Source organism: Mixophyes fleayi, chromosome 3 (assembly GCF_038048845.1).
Source record: "Mixophyes fleayi isolate aMixFle1 chromosome 3, aMixFle1.hap1, whole genome shotgun sequence".
NCBI classification, from domain to species: Eukaryota; Metazoa; Chordata; class Amphibia; order Anura; family Limnodynastidae; genus Mixophyes; species Mixophyes fleayi.
Genome location: NC_134404.1, coordinates 171304726 through 171320122, shown reverse-complemented (window position 1 = coordinate 171320122; position 15397 = coordinate 171304726). Strand labels below are relative to the sequence as shown.

The 15397-nt window shown below is 45.5% G+C and overlaps 1 protein-coding gene across 1 annotated transcript in view; it reads left to right on the top strand.

Annotated features, from left to right (window-relative positions):
* MDN1 (midasin AAA ATPase 1) overlaps positions 1–15397 on the top strand; it is a 258414-nt gene that overhangs the window by 148602 nt on the left and 94415 nt on the right. Inside the window, exons 52-58 of the mRNA XM_075202780.1 lie at positions 234–340; positions 9156–9289; positions 10164–10324; positions 10692–10815; positions 11145–11355; positions 13988–14216; positions 14724–14832. Of these exons, the coding sequence (XP_075058881.1) occupies positions 234–340; positions 9156–9289; positions 10164–10324; positions 10692–10815; positions 11145–11355; positions 13988–14216; positions 14724–14832 (1075 nt within the window). The remainder of the gene's footprint in view (positions 1–233; positions 341–9155; positions 9290–10163; positions 10325–10691; positions 10816–11144; positions 11356–13987; positions 14217–14723; positions 14833–15397) is intronic.

Genomic DNA, 15397 nt, shown 5'->3' with positions numbered 1-15397 from the left:
GAATGACTACATAATCTCTGTACAGCACTTCGTAATATGATTTGTGCTATATCAGTTAACAGTAGTATCAGCTTGAAAGGCACAAATTTCAGTGCTGTAAAGAATGAATTCGAATTTAATAACTACATGGAGACCTCACAACACATGCAAAGGAACATTTGCACATATATCTGAAAGTATAAAAAGTGGGAAAAAAAGTCTAACCTTTAACTGAGCACTTATTTTGTTGACAGGGGAATACTGCTTATCAACCGACAAAGGCAATCTTATGTTGAGACTCATACAGCCAAGGCCCCGAAAAAACGAAGTGCCTTGAAAATTGCTATTGAAGTTCACAAAGGTAGAATTTTTTTCTTTGCTTTGTGTTATCAATTACCTTTTGGCATGTATTTATAACCGCGGCTGAATAAAAAAGTAAAGCATGCACTTATTTTCAAATATGAAACAAATGTAGTCAAAAGTTGAGTTGAAAGTCTATTCAAATGGAGACTAAACACTGCCACCCCCTATGTGATAACTTGAGGCTTCTTGTGAAACCTTGCAGTGCGATTTTTGTACTTGTGCAAATAAAGCAGAGGGACACTCGGGATCCATCGCCCTATCTGCATACTATGACCTTTTGCTGTCTCGCTACCTTACAGTATATTTATTGTTCTTGTATGTTTGTTTAGCATATGTTATATGCAGTGCATGTTTGTTAATAGGAACATGGATACATAAGCCACACAGGGTATTCTTAAATGACACCAGGTAGAATGTTAATCGGGGATAAATGAGGACGAGATGTCTGGGTTAAACAAATGGTGTACGCATATATAATGCTATCAAATCTTTCCTGTCTAGTCATCTAGATTTGTTATACTAGTATCCCTGGATTAGACTCTTACGCACCTTCTCCACATGGGAGCCAACTGTCCCCAATCACCATGGTGGAGGAACCTCAGGGATATGCCTTATTCCTGTCTCACCTATGGCATCCTGGCTGCCGCTTCCTAGTCTGCCCACTATTATCTCCACCACAGTGAAAATAATGAAGGAGATATAACCTGTGTTTTTGACTGTTTAAGGGGTGTTCGTGGATTGGTGACTAGCAACTGCTCTTCAGTCATGTGCGTGTGCTACAGAAGAATTGCATCTGTCTGGTGATTGTATATCCACCTGTCTGTATTGCCATCTACAGCATCAACTGCATTTTGGTTGTAACAAACTGCCTAGGTGATTTCCAAGAACCCACTAGGACGTGCACTCCTGACGCACAATGAAAGCTAAAGACCACTTACCTTTTCTTTGATTAGTGTACAAAGGAAATAATATTACAGAACCAGAACTAAACTTCATGCACGGATAGACACACCTTGCCTTCTCTGTGTGACTATGGTAGAAAGAGGTGCCAGGCAGGGATGTCCACCATCTACATTATTATTCGCCTTAACATTAGAACCTCTTGCGGTAACATTAAGGAAAAATTACAAATATCATGGTATTCATGTGCAAAGTTATGAGGCTAAGTTAGCTCTCTTCGCGGATGACATGACATGTTGTTAATGGCATTCGATCCAGAAATATCAATTCCCACTATTTCTCACACCATACAGAAGTTTAGTTCCTTTGCAGAATACAAAATAAAGTTTGATAATTCAGAAATGTTGCCATTGTCGGGCACACAAGCAATAGTGGGCAATTCCTCTCTCCTCAATTTACGCTGCTTCATACCAAAATTAAATATCTGTGAATTCACATCCCGGCTAAACTACAAAACCTTTATGCTGTCAATTACCCGCCTATTGGTAAAAATTTTCAGCACTCTTCGCTAACTGGCAAGACCTCCCACTATCCCTTTTGGGACGTAATGTTGTTAAGTGTCCAAAACGATCATACCCATTACAAATGCTCCCTATAGGCTTAAATAAGCTAGACACACATATCTGCACAACTTTGTTTTCTAAGATTCTTTGGCATTATAAGAAGCCTCGTATAGCTAGGAGCAAATTGATCCTTGGAAAGACTCCAGGTGCAATCAGTTTACCAGATATAACTTCATTCACACAAGCAACTTATTCCGTTATGTTACCGATTGGCTTTATCAGCATGATTGTTATAGTAATCAAAATTTGGAAAATGCGTTATTCTACTCATATACCCCGGTTGCACTATTACATCCACTTAAATCCCTGATACCAATACACCATCGTCAAAGTATTCTATTTAGGGACACAGATTTACCAGATTTCTTCCGATATGGGGCAATCAACCCAGTTTAGGAAATTCTAACTTTCTCATATGACGTGACAGAGGGATAATGGCAATTAAGGATATTTCTCTTTCCTGCCATTGGAGGACACTGCAAGACATAGGGGTATAGTAGTGGGTCTAGGAGTCTGTCACTTTATCTACTAGTAGATCTTTGCTCTCCTCCCCTACTATGCCCCTCCTCTCCTGTGAATCCCTCAGTTTCTTTAAAGTGACTAGGAGCAAATGTCACTAGGGTATGGGCTCCTGCCTAGACAGTTAGCTTTAACTTTATCACGTTTTTATTTTTATTTCCCTATATGTGCTTCGCGGGGATCGATCTCAAGACCCAGGTGAGTGAACAAGACTTGGCTCTGCTCACTCCGGGTCCTGCTTAAGGTAAGAAGCAGCTGAGGCTCACTTACTGGCACCTCTGTCGTCATCCCCCTAGAAACGAGCTTACAGGGGGAAATTTGGGGCACCACAATTTAATTCAGGGGCACAGCTGGACACATTGTGGAGAGCGCAGTAATAGGGATCACTCGGTCCCGCAGCCCCGCTAGCGGGCAATGGAGTGAAGCTGCATCAGCCTCTTCTCCCGAACCGCTTTTCATGCCGGCAGGTCCCCGCTCAATCCCCTCGACAACGAGCAGATGGGAGATTGAATGCATCGCTCACACTCCTTAAGAGGTGAGAGAAGATGCAGTATACGGCGCACGCACCTGGGCTAGTTAACATAGCGTGCGCTGAGCGAACACAGCGGCCAATATTGAAGGAGGCACTATCGCAGGAGAACAGGAAGCGGGCGGCAACATAAAAACAGGAAGAGGAGTAGTTACAAACACACTTCCTCCCAGTCATTTCCGGCCACAATCATGATTCAGCCTGCACGTGGAAACACAGGGAGACCACCGGAGCAACGCTGCCTGACTCTCCTACTCTGCCTCTCCTCTGCTGCAGTACTAGATGCTCGGCTATCGTTACAGGCTGGTGCCTATTAAGCCTTCAAACAAAGGTTTTTTTGTTATTATGGGACTGTGATTTTATTGCATTTTTGTCCTTCCACAGACAGCACTGTACTTTATATAGTTAGAGGAGGGGTGCTTTGATATTCTAGGACTACCTAGTATAGAGTCTCGGTAGATTTCCTAGTCTAACAGCCATCAGTTATCTAGATTACTTGAATACAATCTGTATTCATCTTAAATTACTTAAGAAACGACAATGGCTGACAGCAAAAAGCAAGGGACACTCTGTAGCTTCTGCGTTGTATTATACCTGTGCCAAATGTAATACTAAATTTTCAGTTGGACAGACAGACCGAAACGCCCTCTGCGCAGCCTGTACCGCTGACGCCCAGGCGCGAAAGGGTTCAACCCAGGAGGTGTCTACAGCAGTGGAAGAACCGCTTTGGTTGCGATCCTTCTCATCAACCGTGGAATGACTAGCTAACGCCATGCTGCGGGTAGCAGAGGTACCTGATAGCTCTACTCCACTCACCATCACACACAGTCAAGGTGACGAGAACACAGCCCACAGACAGGGGCAGCCCTCAGGAAGAATAGATTAATGGCTATTACTCATAGGGGCAAGAGAATTATCTCTGATACGGTTCAAGACCAGGATCAGGAATCAGACCTCTCCTCAGCAGAGGAAGGGGAGTTAGACCCAGAGGGTGAGGACCACAATGACTATGATGCGGCCTCGGCAAATAGTGTGGATAGTCTCATTTTAATTATCAGGCATACCTTGGGGTTTGCTGAACCTGAACCCTCGGCACCCACAGGGGTTTCCCTTTTTAAAAGATACAAGGCACAGTTATCAGCATTCCCACATTCACCAGAAATGTTGGAGATTATAACTGAAGCCTGGCAAAAGCCCAATAAACAGTTTATGATGCCGGCCAGATTCAAATCCCTTTACCCCTTACCACCAGAGGACGCGGTAAAATGGGAACCCTTACCTAGGGTAGACACGCCAGTAGCATGCCTAGCGTCATCCTCGGCCATTCTCGTTCAAGAGTGGATAGCCCTTAAGGATCACATTGATAAGAAGTGCGACTTAGCGCTCCGCTCAGCATACACTGAAATTGGCAGTTTGTTTAGACCAAATATGGCCGGAGTGTGGGCTATCAAGGCCATTCAACTATGGACTGAGGAATTGATTAGAGGCCTTAAAGACAAGACTCCTTGCACGGAGCTTTTAACGTTAGCAGAACACATACTAGAGACATCCGAGAACGTAGCAAATGCCCACAGAGACACCGTATCTGTTAATGCTAGGTCCTCGGCACTTGTGGTAGCGGCTCGCCTTAGCCTATGGCTACGGTCGTGAGCAGTAGATGCCGATTCCAAGAGAGCACTAGAGAATTTACCCTTTCATGGCGTAACTCTCTCAGGCTCAGAGCTTGAGAGAGTGATTCACGAAACTACGGGGGGAAAGAGCACTGCTCTCCCGACGGTAATCAATAGACCCCGCCAGGGCAGATTTCGGTCCTTTCGGAACTTTGCCCGAAGTGGTGGGGCCCCTCCAAGAGGCCACTTCTCAGCTTCTAGAGGAACATTTAACAGAGGCAGAGGGGGCAGGGGAGCAACTAGAAGGGGATCCTCGCGCCCAGCGGAAAAGAACTCCGCTTGACAGGGCCCCTCTGGGGGAGATAGAGGTAGGTGCACGGCTCCTTCATTTCAGAGATCAATGGTGGGCGTCCACAACGGATCTCGGGATTCGAGGAATAGTATCCCGAGGCTATGTCATAGACTTAGCCTAGTCCCCCAGACAAAGATTTTTCCGCACCCCCCCCCTCCCCTTCTGTCCAATAAAGCGCAGGGCGCTCCAAGAGGCCATCCAAAGACTACTGGCAGCACAGGTAATAGTACAGGTACCCCTCCTGGAGAGGGGGTGAGGGTTTTACTCAAACCTTTTCCTCGTACCAAAGCCAGATGCCACCTTTAGGCCCATTCTAAATCTCCAGTTGCTAAACAAACAACTAAAGATTCAGAAATTTCGCATGGAATCCCTGCGTTCAGTAAAAGCAAGTATAGAACAAGGGGAATACCTAGCATCCATAGACATCAAGGATGCCTACCTGCATGTCCCAATATGGAGGGGACGCCAGTGCCTTCTACGCTTTGCGGTAGGAGAGGCACATTTTCAGTTCAGGGCCCTCCCTTTCGGCCTAGCAACGGCACCCAGGGTATTTACCAAGGTCATGGCCACCATGGCGGGTCTCTTGCGTCAGAGGGAAATTACTGTTATCCCCTACCTCGACGACCTTCTCTTGAAGGCCCCGTCAGCAGCTCTCCTATCACAGCAGATAGAAACCACAAAGAAATTCCTTCGGAGTCACAGCTGGGTGTTGAACATACCAAAGTCGTCCCTAACTCCAGCGCAACAAATGCGTTTCCTGGGCCTAATATTCGATACTCAGACCCAGAGGATATATCTCCCGGAGGACAAGGCTTTAGCACTGCGCAGGAAAGCCAAAGCCCTCCTAGCAAAGAAAAGGGTCTCTATCCTCAGTTGCATGAAACTCCTGGGAACAGTGGTTTCGGTATTCGAAGCAGTCCCATTCACACAGTTTCATTCCTGCACACTTCAGACAGAGATCTTGCACAAGTGGTCGGGATCTCACAGCCATTTAGAGAGGAAGATCATTCACCTGTCAGAAAGCAAAAGGCTATCCCTTGCCTGGTGGACATCCGGGAACAACTTGAAGAAGGGCCAATCCCTACAGACCTGGTCTTGGACGCTCGTCACAACGGACGCACGTCTGTCAAGGGGGGGGTTAACAGAACACCTGAGGCTGCAGGGGCTCTGGTCCCCTCAAGAAGCCAAACTACCGATAAACATACTAGAGCTCAGAGCAGTATGCAATACTCTGACAAGAGCCCAAAGATTCCTGACAGTAAAGCCCCTACACAGATACAATCGGACAATGCCACCATGGTAGCCTACATAAATCACCAGGGCGGCACTCGCAGTTTAGCGGCAATGCGAGAGGCGGAACGGATAATGACATGGGCAGAGCTTCATGTTCCCAATATTTTGGCCATCTTCATACCGGGAGTACAAAATTGGGAAGCAGACTTCCTCAGCAGGCAGAGACTCCACCCAGGAGAATGGGCCCTAAACAGGCAGGTATTCTCACTTCTGGTGGATCGCTGGGGCACACCAGAGATCGACCTGATGGCATCCAAACTAAACCATCAGGTCACGTGATACGGTGCAAAGGCACGAGACCCTGGAGCAGAGCTCACAGATGCCATGACGACCCCATGGGGGTTTCGCATATATTATGTGGTGCGAATCTAAGAGATTCCACACTTCCAGATTTTTACCTCCCCCGCTTACTAGACTTCTTACAAGACTGCCTAGGTAAGGGCCTCCGCCTAGGGTCACTCCAAGTACAAGTGTCGGCTCTGTCCGTGTACTTTCAGAAGAAGATAGCAGACTACACAGACAGTAAGACGTTTCTGCAGGGGGTTCTCCACATACAGCCCCCATTTTGTCATCCAGTAGAGCCTTGGGACCTCAACTTGGTCCTTGCAGCCCTCACGAAGTCCCCGTTTGAACCTTTACACTCGGTAACATTGAGGCACCTCACTTGGAAGACAGCATTCCTCTTGGCTCTAGCATCAGCGCGTAGAGTGTCGGTACTAAGGGCACTTTGCTGTGACCCCCCCCGTTTCTCATTTTCCATTCAGACAGGGCGGTACTTCGCACAAAGCCCTCGTTCAGCCCTAAGGTAGTTTCCAGATTCCACCTGAACCAAGAGATTGTGGTTCCGGCGTTCAAAGCCAGCAAGGACTCCCAAGAGGAGGCTTTACAGTTTCTTGATGTAGTCCGAGTACTACAGTGTTATATAGACCGCACGGCTCCTTTTAGGAAAACCACAGATCTATTTGTCTTCTATGAGGCCCAAAAAAGGGGGTGGCCAGCTTCAAGGCAATCAATTGCCCGCTGGATTACATCCACAATTCGAGAGGCCTACATCACGGCCTCACAGCCCGTCCCGCAAAGGTTAAAGGCGCATTCTACCAGAGCAGTAGGCGCCTCTTGGGCAGCTAGACACGGCGCGTCGGCGGAACAGTTGTGTAGAGCAGCGTCATGGTCCTCCGTCCACACGTTCACCAGGTTTTTACAGGTTACAAGGCTTTGAGTCGACCGATACAAGTTTTGGCCGCAGAGTTTTACGCGCAGCTGGTCCAGAGCAATCCCTCCCTTGAGGAAGCTTTGGTATATCCTTAATGTCTCGCAGTGTCCCCCAATGGCAGGAAAGAGAAAATACGATTTTTATTTACCGTAAAATCCATTTCTCTGACTCCATTGGGGGACGCTGCGCACCCTCCCTTGCTCTGTATATAGTTCTGTATGTAAAAAGTATTATCATATGTTTCTGTAATTTAAGACCTTCCAGGTATTATCACCTCCTTTCCTCTCACGCTTGGTTAGTCAAAACTGAGGGATTCACAGGAGAGGAGGGGCATAGTAGGGGAGAAGAGCAAAGATCTACTAGTAGATAAAGTGACAAGACTCCTGGACCCACTACTATACCCCAATGTCTCGCAGTGTCCCCCAATGGAGTCAGAGAAATGGATTTTACGGTAAGTAAAAATCTTATTTTTTGACCCAGGTGGCAGGCTTTATACCTTTAAACAATTACAGGAGAAAACAGGTATACCAAACTCGCAATTCTTCATTTACCTCCAGCTCTGACATTACGTGACATCTGTATCACAGCCCACGGATTCCATAGATAAGTCGTAATGCTTCGTAAATTTACTTCCCTTTTTTGAAATCTTCCTCTTATATAATAAGCTACCTATACGTAGATTTAGTACAGGCACAACTTACAATTCCCTGGAAGCGAATGTTTGAGGTATGGCAAAAAGATGTTGCCAGTATAAATAAACCACGTATTTTAACTTATCATTTTGGATCTATCTGGAAATTATTAACTATAACTATTGCTTGCCTCCAGAAAATACATTTAAAGGTGATTCATAGAGCTTATATCCCACAGGCAAGACGTTGCTTTCTGTTAGAAGGAGAGACAGGGCTCTGACCAAACCCGCTCTACCCTCTTCTGATATGCCAGCTGCTCTGACAGTAATAGTTACGGTAGCCCAGTAGCTGATATTACGACAATGGACTCACCAGTCCACCTGACCTTGGGAATGCTTAAAGTTGAGATTCTAGATATTCTATATTTGGACAGGAGAGCCACACTCCCGGATATAGAAAAAAGCAGAATACAATTTCAGAAAAAATGGGGGTTATATATTGAAGCACTAGAAACTTCATTCCAACAAAACGTTACTTGAGTTAGTTTAGTTAACTCAGACAAGCAAATATGACATACCTAAGCAATCTAAAGATTATCGTTGATGAACGCTGCCCTGACGGCATAAACCCCCCCGTTCTCTTTAGGCCCCTCAATGATCATGGTCATCTTTGGATCTATAAAAGAGCAGCCTACACCCCCTCACTTCTCTCTTACATACAGACAACTTCCACCCCCCCCTGGTTATATGTTCGTACCCCTTTGATACTAATTGGTGTTATCGGACGATTGCATTCACAAATGATTGCTCATACGGTTACTTTCATTTTTATTTTTTTCAAAGAAAATATTTAGTACAATTTTTTTTGGAATGCTATGACAATTGATGTTGAATTCTTGTATCAGAATGCTACGAGACTCAATTGTACTTGGGTTTATTGATGATGTAATCGATATTGTACACAATGTCCTTGCTATCAATGGTTTTAATTTTGTAAAGGGAAAAAAATGAATAAAAAGTTTTGGGAAAAAAAAATCAACATTCACAATTTTCTAATGAAACAAATTAAAAAGTTAAACTATATTTTGTACCTTTTGAATAGTAAAAAAATTCCTTTATTCTATTATTTTTCTGCCCAATTAGATCCAGCTGTCCACCAGGACCTACCTCATCCTGTGGTAGCCCATCTTGCTGCATTTTTTGACCTCTGGGACATGCTAGTGTGCGAGTGCCTTGAATCCAGCCATTCTCCATTGACAGATGAAGCTACTAGTGAGGTGAGGCCAAGCTTGGAGATTAATATTGTTTTAGTATTGTTGCTACAAAAGTTGCAAATGAATTCAAGGTTACTAACAACTACCATTGGACATCAGTTTTTAATTTCTAAATTGCACTACAAATTTGAGATTCTGCTGGGTTGCCTTTGACAGCACCAATTTCCTCCTGCTCCAATTTTCAAAAATATATTCCCTTTTATTTGTTTCTGTGCCCATCTGCTTGAAATGTATCAAAACCTTCGAGTAAGAATAACACGTGAATTACAGATGTGATTTTTATGCAGCACAAAAACAGTGTAGGTGGTGTATGATCCCATGAAAGAACTACCATCTCTGTAATCTATGTTTACATATGTTTTCATTAAATATTGGGGAATTATTGTTAACCAATTAAATATTGCTCTTTTAGTGAATGTAAAAAAATATCCAGAAATAAACATATTTACTGTTTAACGCCATTGATTTTCTTAATAGACAATGTACATTAGCATGTCCACGATTTCAGTTGCCAGCTAGTCCTTAAATTGTAATATTAATGCATACTGCTGCAGAATTACTTTGTTACTACTGTGCGTGCGTAACATGTGCATTCATATTAGTGAATCAACTTTACAAACCGCATAGATGATCTAGTTATAATTAGGAAATGTCTTTCTCTTTTGGACTCAATGGCAGCTTTAACTATAAGTAGGTACCCTTTCCAGTTTAGGTAGATAGTTGAAGGAGGCATGTAATGAAAAACATGCCCAGTTGGTATATAAAATAGCCCCTTCAGTGTCTCTTCCTGTCTCTAGAATAGGTAGGGCATGTATTTATTTTTTTTTACTTTTTATGTTTGCGCTGATGGATAAGTAATATTAATGTTCCTTTGCAGGTGTTGTCCTGCCTCCGGTGGCGTGACCGGTTCAGGCTGGTGTCTGACAATGTTGGCTTGGAGTCTGCTGATCTGGCCTTGCTAACACTACACTGGCACTGGGTAGTGAAGCACTCTGTGCAAAAGATTACTCCACTCTTACTTGGACATGATCATCACAGGTTTGTACCAGTGCATCAAGACACATATTTTTCTACTGCTAGTCTATTTAAACGTCAGGTTTTTTTATGCAATGAGTCCATTCTATGTTTACCATCTCTAATACCTTTTATTAGACATAGCTATTGTAGCTTTGTCATGCTAGGAAGGATATGAGCCGATGCCTTTGCTTTTCTTAACATTTTATAGCATTTTGAGATGTAATGAATGCTATTTAAGAATATAGGGGAACTTTTAGAATCGTGTGTGTCTACACACATTTCTGATTTCCTGCTTTTGCATAAGGAATGAAAGGAGTTTGGTTAAAATGTCATAATCATTCATACACTGTCAACTATCTAACTGATTCACTCCTCATCTTTACTTTAGGCTTTCTCAGGAAGTTCAGTCTATCTGCATGTGTATTCAGGAGTGTCTGTCAGCTTCTTCTTCCCAGACGTCTGCCAGTGTAAAATTGCTGCAAAAAGTCCTAGGTAGACCTCTACCTTTCAAGGTATTACTTAGTCTTTGTCTGTAGCACTGTTTACCATTGTTTTACATATGACCTCTGTGAACCAAATAATCACATATAGCTACTTTAGGAACGGAATTCAATGTGCTTGGTTCAGATTACTTTGTGTTTATGTAGAAGAGTTGTCTTTATTTTTTTAAGTCTCCGTGAGAGGCTTATGTTTTATGACTAAAAATATGAAATCTTAGTAAGCAAAGCTTTAAAATCAAATTTGTTCTGTTTAATTTAATCCATCAGTTTTACATAAGTTAGTGCCTGATTTTGAATTGAACCTAGATACGTGCAACAGCCTTTACTTTGCTTATTTACAGGAGCAGTCTGTGGTGGAGTGTGTGGCGAAACTGAAAGTGCTCAGTGTTTCCCTTAATGTAGTGGATGTGAGACCAGTTAAAGGAGAGGGCCAATGGCAGCAAGAGATATGCAGATTAAAGGCAGCTAGCTCAGCTTGGGAGACAAAGTTCAACATACTTCAATCCTGGACATCTGTCCTTCGGGCAAATCATCAAGAAGACATCAACTCTGGTAAACATGTTTACTTGGATCTGTAAATGAAATTTACCAACAGAAATGCAATGTCACCCTAAAAAGACAATACTTACCTGCATAGATGATATGCGTCCATTTTACTATAGAAAGTTGACCATTTTTCCTTAGTATAGGGCAGTGGTTCCCAAACTTTAGCAGTTCGCGGCACCCTTAGAGTCTCCAAATTTTTTCAAGGCACCCCTCCAAAATAATTATTGAGCAGTCCTGTTTTAGAAGTAGTTGGGTCAAAAAATTGTAATAAGTATTTAGGTCAGGACAGAAATACTTATTTAGTTGTATGCAAAAATGCCCCCTCTGCATCCAGACACTCTGCCCCCTCTGCATCCAGACACTCTGCCCCCTCTGCATCCAGACACTCTGCCCCCTCTGCATCCAGACACTCTGCCCCCTCTGCATCCAGACACTCTGCCCCCTCTGCATCCAGACACTCTGCCCCCTCTGCATCCAGACACTCTGCCCCCTCTGCATCCAGACACTCTGCCCCCTCTGCATCCAGACACTCTGCCCCCTCTGCATCCAGACACTCTGCCCCCTCTGCATCCAGACACTCTGCCCCCTCTGCATCCAGACACTCTGCCCCCTCTGCATCCAGACACTCTGCCCCCTCTGCATCCAGACACTCTGCCCCCTCTGCATCCAGACACTCTGCCCCCTCTGCATCCAGACACTCTGCCCCCTCTGCATCCAGACACTCTGCCCCCTCTGCATCCAGACACTCTGCCCCCTCTGCATCCAGACACTCTGCCCCCTCTGCATCCAGACACTCTGCCCCCTCTGCATCCAGACACTCTGCCCCCTCTGCATCCAGACACTCTGCCCCCTCTGCATCCAGACACTCTGCCCCCTCTGCATCCAGACACTCTGCCCCCTCTGCATCCAGACACTCTGCCCCCTCTGCATCCAGACACTCTGCCCCCTCTGCATCCAGACACTCTGCCCCCTCTGCATCCAGACACACTGCCCCCTCTGCATCCAGACACACTGCCCCCTCTGCATCCAGACACACTGCCCCCTCTGCATCCAGACACACTGCCCCCTCTGCATCCAGACACACTGCCCCCTCTGCATCCAGACACACTGCCCCCTCTGCATCCAGACACACTGCCCCCTCTGCATCCAGACACACTGCCCCCTCTGCATCCAGACACACTGCCCTCTCTCACGCTGTCCCCCCTCCTCTTCTCTCTCTCACAATGTCCCCCTCCTCTTCTCTCTCTCACAATGTCCCCCTCCTCTTCTCTCTCTCACAATGTCCCCCTCCTCTGCCCTCTCACACGCTGTCCCCTCCTCTGCCCTCTCACGCTGTGTCCCCCTCCTCTGCCCTCTCACGCTGTGTCCCCCTCCTCTGCCCTCTCACGCTGTGTCCCCCTCCTCTGCCCTCTCACGCTGTGTCCCCCTCCTCTGCCCTCTCACGCTGTGTCCCCCTCCTCTGCCCTCTCACGCTGTGTCCCCCTCCTCTGCCCTCTCACGCTGTCCCCCTCCTCTGCCCTCTCACGCTGTCCCCCTCCTCTGCCCCTCTCACGCTGTCCCCCTCCACTGTCCCCCTCACGCTGTGTCCCCCTCCACTGTCCCTCTCACGCTGTGTCCCCCTCCACTGTCCCTCTCACGCTGTGTCCCCCTCCACTGTCCCTCTCACGCTGTGTCCCCCTCCACTGTCCCTCTCACGCTGTGTCCCCCTCCACTGTCCCTCTCACGCTGTGTCCCCCTCCACTGTCCCTCTCACGCTGTGTCCCCCTCCACTGTCCCTCTCACGCTGTGTCCCCCTCCACTGTCCCTCTCACGCTGTGTCCCCCTCCACTGTCCCTCTCACGCTGTGTCCCCCTCCACTGTCCCTCCTCTGCTCTCCTCCTCTGTCCCGCTGTCACCATCCTCTGTCCCCCTCTCACCATCCTCTGTCCCGCTGTCACCATCCTCTGTCCCCCTCTCACCATCCTCTGTCCCGCTGTCACCATCCTCTGTCCCCCTCCTCTGTCCCGCTGTCACCATCCACTGTCCCCCTCCTCTGCCACAATCCCTCTAACTCTGCCCCGCGCCAGGCGCCAGCCATAAGAAAAAACAAAACACAGAAACTTACCAATCCGTCGGGCGCCGGGACCCAGCAGCCTCCTCTCTCCTGCAGCTTGTTACGGACGTCGATATTCAGTGACAGCTGCAGGAGAGAGGAGGCTGCTGGGTCCCGGCGCCCGACGGATTGGTAAGTTTCTGTGTTTTTTGGGGTTTTTTTATGTCTGGCCCGCGGCACCCCAGTGACAGCTTGGGAACCGCCGGTATAGGGAGTTTTACCATACAGAGTGGTGAGACAGCGATATTACTGAAGAAAGGAGGCAGGGGTCATATGCTGAAAGTAATTTGTGTGTATGTGTGGGGTGGGTGCGGTCACCAGAAAAGAAGCATTCACAGTCACAAATCTTGTGCAATCAATGCCACTTTAAGATTTTAAATGGATACTGAAAGTGTAATTGTCACACTAATGGCATGACGTGTCAGGACTGTACAGGAGAGCCATTAACCCATTTACAATTCTATTTCCTTATTGGACCTACTGACATGTGCATTTAAACTGGTACAGTTGGATTTATACTCCAATGTAGATTTCTTTATATTTCAGATGAACTTGCAAAGTCTGTGGAATTGCTTATTTCCCATATGACAAAACAGGGTGTTCTTCTGCATCCTGCGGACAGAAGTCATGAAGAGAGTTTGTGTAAGCTTCTGAACCAGGAAGATTTAGCACAGCTTTCTAGTAGAGTTCAGTTATGGCCTGGCATGGAGTATATTATGTTGCTGTGGCAATACAAATTGATTACTGACCTGCTATCCCATTCTTACTATGTAAGGTAAGTGTTGCATGACACATTTTATTTGATAGGAGAACCATTCAAAACTGAAAATTCCATCCAGTAAAACCTGGTGCCAAGTGGTTATTGGACTGTGATCCTATTTGAGGTTACTGGCGGCCACAGAACTGCTTGTTTCTCCACTTTTCTACTGGCACTTGTCCACAAAGGCAGCAGAAAAGAGGAGAGTGCCACAATGTCTATCTGAAGATGGACCAGTCTAGCATGAACAAGGGAAGTCAGGTAGATAGCATATTGTCCAACTACATGCTGCCAGTGGAAGGGAGCTGCAGACATGCACAAGACATCAGGGGGCCAACCAGATACCCTGAACATTGGACCCCAAGTTAGACCAGGTTGGACCAGGTTTTACTTATGATATTAAAATACATCTTGGATGGAATTAGCTTTCAATTGTACATTTGAAATCTGACTTCTTTAAACACATTTATTTCTAAATGAGTTAATATATTATAATTGACCATTTCCTGGTATTTACTTTTACAGAAAGAACATGCAGTCTGACCTAAATCAGCTGATTGCTTTTTGCTTGAAAAAAACATCATCATCATCACAGCATCTTCGTGCTTTCTCCTTCCTTGTTCAGCAATCTGAGGTAGTGCATTCATTTGTACATCACAACACAATTTTCATTCAAAGATGTTTTTCTTTCCTTTTGTTCTTTTAGCTTGAATCGCCATCTAACGCTTTATTTCTGTTTTGCCTTTAAAGATTACTAAAGGCACATAATTTAGGATGAATATATTATATTTCTTATAAGAGAATATCAGACCTCTGCTAGGAGCCCGTTAATATCTTTTGATTCTCTTCAGTGCCTGCCTGAGAGCTGGTTTGTATAGGGAACATGCTCAGACATTGGTAGTGATTAGAATTACTGCTGCAGTGACCTTTCTAAGTGTTCTCTACGTTATTGTCTCCATAGCTATCATTTTGCCATGAAAGCTCATACAGGAATATTTTTATTATTATGGTCGTTTGTTTAGATTTCGCAGCTCTGCACAGAGAATATGAAACCATTGACATCAGTTCCTGCCCCTTAAATTACAGTCCAAATTCCCTATCCCACTAGGATCCATTACGTCAGAAGCCATTTCAGTCTTGAATCTTGATCCCATTCAAAATGTTTAAAAATAGATTCACCTTTATCGGCAGCTTAGTTA